General features: G+C 33.2%; 1 protein-coding gene across 1 annotated transcript; it reads right to left on the bottom strand.

The window, feature by feature from the left end:
• Window positions 1–1,628: 1,628 nt before the first annotated feature.
• LOC117109002 lies at window positions 1,629–4,854 on the bottom strand. Its single transcript, XM_033251214.1, has 4 exons — window positions 4,230–4,854; window positions 3,850–4,029; window positions 2,875–2,946; window positions 1,629–2,378 (listed from the first exon to the last, which is right to left on the bottom strand). Exons 1-4 carry the CDS (start codon window positions 4,311–4,313, stop codon window positions 2,136–2,138), a joined length of 579 nt encoding a protein of 192 aa, XP_033107105.1. The 5' UTR covers window positions 4,314–4,854; the 3' UTR covers window positions 1,629–2,135.
• Between the last annotated feature and the right edge of the window lie 933 nt (window positions 4,855–5,787).

Here is a 5,787-nt window from a genome sequence, read left to right as displayed (position 1 = left end):
TCAGTGTGAACGGCTATCTTGATATATATATATATATATATATATATGTATATAAAAATAACAATGCAATTTTGTGACTTCAAATACATTTTCTTTAAAAAACTATAAACAAAAAATTAAACCAGTTTTTATACAATATTTACTACAGTATTACAGACCAAACATAAACAGTCTGATGAAAAAAAAAACGCCCTCCCTCATCAATTAAAAAAAAAAGAGTGATATCGAATATTTTTTTCTATGTGTGCCTCCTGAAAGGGATGTCCAACTCAAAATAAGAAAAATTAAATAAACACGATTTTCGATAACTAGTAGGCTAGGCTTAGGGTAGGCAAGGCCCTATCTATGAAGAAGTTCTCTCTCATTATAGTGCCTAATCAATTATACTGTATTCAGCTATCGATCCCACCATCAATTTCGATTTTACAGCAAATTTTAGACTGCGGCAATGCCGATAGAAAACTGCAATTTTTCCCGCACTGTGGCAGTGCCGATATAAAACAGAAGCTTTTTTTTGGCACTGCAGCAGTGCCAATAGAAAATATGAGCTTTTTTTTGCACTGCGGCAATGCCGATAGAAAACAGCACATTTATGTCACTGCGGCAGTGCCGGTAGAAAACAGGAGCTTTTTTTTTGGCACTGCGGCAGTGCCAAAACGGCACTGCAGCAGTGACGATAGCCACTACCCCTGAGGCCTCCGCGACCATCGACGACCCTCTTTTCTACACGACCAAGTTGCTCATAGCAGCTCTCACACTAGTCGGTGTCAGTCGTATAGTGATCGCAGTGCATATAGGTCGTGATAGTGTGAGAATTTCTTAAGTATGACTCGACCCAGAATTGTGCTTTTTAACCACAGTATTATGGATTTACAGTCAAAATCACGTTATTTGGATATTAAAATTGATAGTTTTGTCTGATGCACCTCGTTGTGTCATTGGACAACGGCGGTTCTAGGCTTGCCTACTTATATTTTCTCCTTGCCACCCCACCCCCGCTGGCTCCGCCACTGATGCTAAACTCTTTCGCTTTCGATTTGAATTATTTAAGGGTATACGTACAATGCAAACAACAACAAAAGAAAATGCACACAAAAGTATTATGTGGAGAACACACAGTACCAAAAAGGGTGTACGGTACATAAGTAAGATGTCTTTCATTTGAAATTTTTCTAATAAGCATTTTCTACATTTCAAAAATTCTTATTTAATAGTTAACATTAGCAGCTGATCACTAAGTTATAATTCTATAAAACTTAAAGGACGAAATTCGCAATCGAATGCAAATGTAATAATTTTAAAATATTAAAGGGAGATAACTTTTAAACCAATATTGATTATTTTAGTTATAATACAGTAGTATTGAAATTGTAAAAATACCATATGTTTTTACTAGTTTTATTTAATGTTCATTACTAACAATAAAATTGTCATAAGCAAGTAAAATGAGCGATAAAATAAAATGATTGTCCTTAATTACTACACACGGAGGTGAATTAAAATAGAAAATCTTTGCAACATCAATTTGTCTTCTGTAGACACTCTGATACTATGCCAACCTCCTTCGAATTAAACTCGCTCATTGTAATAAGTACACTGCAAACAGACATAAAACACACACCAAATCATAGAGTATCATTAGTTTTATTAAAATGTTTAAAATAGTTAGGCCTATGCATGATTTCTTACATTTGGATTTTTTCTAATAGCCACTTTCACAGTAAAAGTGTTATTGTCTTTGATACAAAACAATTTTAAATTATCATCTGGGATGAACTTCTAAATCTTAACAGAATTATTTTCAGAAGATTCTAAATATACTGATCATTTTAGTTACCATCTTCCAATAGTAAAATTTCGAAAATATTAAATAAATGATATTAATATTCTTATAAGTACTCTACCATATGCAAGCAATAACATGGAAAACTAAAAAGCTTTATTACTACACCCATCGGGTAATTAATATGGAAAATGTTTAAAATATTATTTTTCTATTCTGTTACACTAAAATATTTCAACAAATTACCATGTCTACTAATGGTGTCAGTAAAGACGATAGCAATAAATGAAATACATACATCTACTTTGATTGTGATATTAAAATACATGTATTGTTATGTATTTTTGATAACTTATTTAAGGAGATGATGAGGGATCACAACATATTTTTGTTTTCCAACCCAAGACTTAAACCAGTTACCAACAGTTTTCTGCTTTGCAAATTCTCTATATACAGCATCAATTCCACTTCTTAAACTGTTCTTGTTTATTTGATATGATTGAAATCCCTTATTAGCAGCTTGTTCGTACACACGATGTGCATCATTTTCAGATTTGCTATGTCTTTCATCAAAGCCAAAACAATTTACATATTTCTGGAAAAAAAATGCAACAAGCTCTTATTCATAGAAACAATCGAATATAAATTATGAATTATTCCTTTGCTATGTATACATTTTCCAAATAAAGCATTATTTTAAAATAACTAATTGTAACAACAACACACTGGTAATTAACTAAAGTTCAAAATATCAACATTGTACTGTTATCTAAAGACCAACTTAGACAGCGTCGGCCGACGCAGCCCGACCCGATTTATCGTCGGGGACAGTCTTAAGTCGTCGTGAGAAAAAATAAACATGTTTAATATTTTACGACGGGACTACCACCGACGCACACCATCGCGTCTGCGTTTAACTCACACAGGCCCGACGCGACAACAAATCGCGTCGGGCTGCGTCGTACGACGCTGTCTGAGTTGGCCTTAAAGCAACCATAATTATATAAAATAATGAATATCTAAACAATGTCTATTGCAATTTAAATATATTATAGTAACATAACATTAACAATAATGAAAATAAATCTCACATCTTGCATTCCATCTCTGTAAAATGTTAGTGCTTTGTTATGAGCTGCATCGTTGTTCTTGTCAGCATTGTCCTTAAACAAAACAAACGATTATTGTTTTAAACCTTACACTACGCGATAGAAAATAACATTGCATAAATGTGTGTGTGTGTGTGTGTGAGTGTGAGTGTGTGTGTGGGGGGGGGTGGGTGTGTGTGTTTTATTCCATTTTATTATTGATGTCAGATAATGGTTTAGTTAGATTTTAGTAGAAAATATCAATTCATTTTTATGTTCTCTTAAAATGGAAACTAACAAACAATTAACACAATGTCTATTCTCAAATCAAAAAAATATTAAAGGAAATACCATAAGTGGTTACCCTCAGGTCCTGAGATAGGGGATCTAATAGGAACCAAAAAGTGAAATATCCAGTTTTGTAATATTGAGCTTCTGTTTTCTATTGCACGTGCATAGGTTACAGCAGACTAGCATGCAGAGAGTACCAAATTAATCAGGATTAGGATGTGTGTGTAGATTAGAATTCTATACAAAAGTATCATCATTGTTAATGGTCGAAATTGACACATTTATGCACTAGGCCAATACAAATGTCCATTTTAGATTTTCAGATTAAACAATATGGTCAGATGATAAACTCTTTTTTAAAAAGGTTTCGAAATATAAAAGTTGAATTTCTATTTTTTTATTTTTTTTATTTCTTGGATTCTTTGAGACTACTGTACTGTAGTTGTTTTGATCAAACATGTGTCCCCTTTATAATGTAAAGTTTGACTAGCATGCATAGACTAACTATCAATAGGCATAATTGACCATTTGGGACACTTAGAAAGTATCCCTGTCCCCATATTAGTGGAGTCGTTTTATTAGGGCTTTGCCGTAGTGTTAAAATATATTTCCCTCGTTTTACGAAACATTGTCCCCTGAATAGGTATGTCCCAATAAATCAATTATTAAAAATGAGAATACTCCCACCTTTTTCTGGTTGTTCAATTGTCTGTATTCATTTCTTTTTTCCCTCATTAAGTTAACAGTTGGACACTCCGCCATAGGCATTTCTCCAACACCCGCTCTTCTATATGCAGCTAAAGCATCTTCCCAGGCTTCTTCATGGATATATATTTCGTCTTCGGGTTTCTGGTAAGTTTCATATTTCTACCAAACAGTGGCAATGTGAATGATAAGAACGTTCTTTTGCTTGTACATTTTAATACAACTAGTTCATTGGTATTTAAAATATTAGTGCGTCTAAGCTGGTTATTACATATTTTATGATATATGGTTTTAAACAAAATACTAAAGTTTACGTTAAGAATAATATTACCTGAAAAATATAGAAAATATACAATATTCACCTCTTTTAATGTGTTGGTGTACCCATCCAATGCATACTGATAGGCGGTACCTTTCATACCCTTCAATAAAAAATGTAAAACCATATATAAAAAGAACGAAATTTGAATAGACTGTCTCTAATAAATTGGTCTGCTATCTTTGGGAATTTTTTTACTAACGAAAAAGAACCGTTCTGAAGAACCGTTCTTTGTGGCATTAGAAACAACGCCCACAAAAAGGCACCGTTTATTTTTTTTGTCCAAAATAATGGTTCTTGGCACTGAACCAATACCAAGACTGCAACGCTAAAGAAACGTTCTTCGAACAAAAAACAAAGAAGTCCTTCACGGGTGGTTTTTAGCTGCAGCATATTTAGCGGCCTCATTTGACCTAAGTCAAACACGCCACTATAGGCATCACAACTAGAATTGTTGAAAAGTAAGTAGTTAAGAGTTAAATTTTATCAGACTGTAAAATACTACTTATATAAATAATTAAGGACTCCTATATAATTTTCACTTTTGACATTTTCTTAAGTTCTTTAATAATGATCAAAATTATCAGAGTGTTCCAAAATTTCCACTAGTCCATTCAGTGACACAGTAGGTGGAATCAGTAAAACAAATGTTAAGCTTCTGTTCATGTTTCACAGCACAATGAATTATTTTCTGTTTTTAAGTAGTGTGAGAACGAAAGTTTAGCCATTGTTTTATTTGAATACCGACATGGTATTTGGATGACAAGATGAATCATCATTATCCTTATTGATACAAAGTTTCTTCTTTGGATTCAGTAGAAACTACACTTAAAGGTTTTTACATATCTGGATTGACATATTAAATCTTGATCAAGATAACTAGATTCAGGTTTAGATATTTATTTTGCTATAAAACTATTGAACTTTTGCATTAATGTTATAATATTAAACATTTGCATCTTCTATCCCATCGTCCTATGTTTTTGTACTTTTGTAACTTTTCGTGCTTTGATCGTTTTCTAACTTTGTCCAGGCGAAGGCCATTGTGCATAATGTAAATACTAATATTCCAGGGCCCAGGAACCAAAAAGGTGCACCCTCTGCTTTATACCTGTCATAATTTTTTTTAGTTTCCTTTATGTCTAAGCTTCAAGATGCCTTGTTAGTCAAGCTATTTCTGGTTGCCAGTGCCTGTAAACCGATATTAAAGATAGGTACCTGTTTTTGAACTGGCGGCATTAAAGTTTGGTTAATTGATATGGGGTAGCAGTGTATCATTTATGCTCACAAATTTTATATATGTGTGTATATATGTACATATGTGGGTGTAGGTGTATGTATATATATATATATATATATGCATATGTGCATTTCAAATTACAAGCAAATTCGGGGCAAAACCCCATCTAAATCACATCTCCGTGAACTTATCATACTGATTCTGACCAATAATAACTTTGTTTTCGGCGACGTTCATTACCTTCAAATTCATGGCACAGCGATGGGCACCAAAATGGCTCCATCTTTTGCTAACTTATTTATGGGACAATTTGAGGCCAATTTCCTGTCCCTACAGCCCAAGAAACCAGATGTTTGGTTTC

This window comes from Anneissia japonica, unplaced genomic scaffold (genome assembly GCF_011630105.1).
Source record: "Anneissia japonica isolate Jap-2015-1 unplaced genomic scaffold, ASM1163010v1 scaffold288062_len100039_cov129, whole genome shotgun sequence".
Taxonomy (NCBI): Eukaryota; Metazoa; Echinodermata; class Crinoidea; order Comatulida; family Comatulidae; genus Anneissia; species Anneissia japonica.
The sequence above is the reverse complement of the archived record's forward strand: the minus strand, read 5'-3'. Positions and strand labels throughout refer to the sequence as shown.

What these genes read in the sequence shown, in the direction of transcription:
- LOC117109002 (XM_033251214.1), bottom strand. Translation starts at nt 4,313, where the DNA reads ATGGTTTTACATTTTTTATTGAAGGGTATGAAAGGTACCGCCTATCAG. An exon ending in AATTGAACAACCAGAAAAAG is followed by an intron (nt 2,947 to 3,849) that starts GTGGGAGTATTC and finishes GTTTTGTTTAAG; the next exon opens with GACAATGCTGACAAGAACAA. An exon ending in ACAGAGATGGAATGCAAGAT is followed by an intron (nt 2,379 to 2,874) that starts GTGAGATTTATT and finishes TTTTTTTTCCAG; the next exon opens with AAATATGTAAATTGTTTTGG.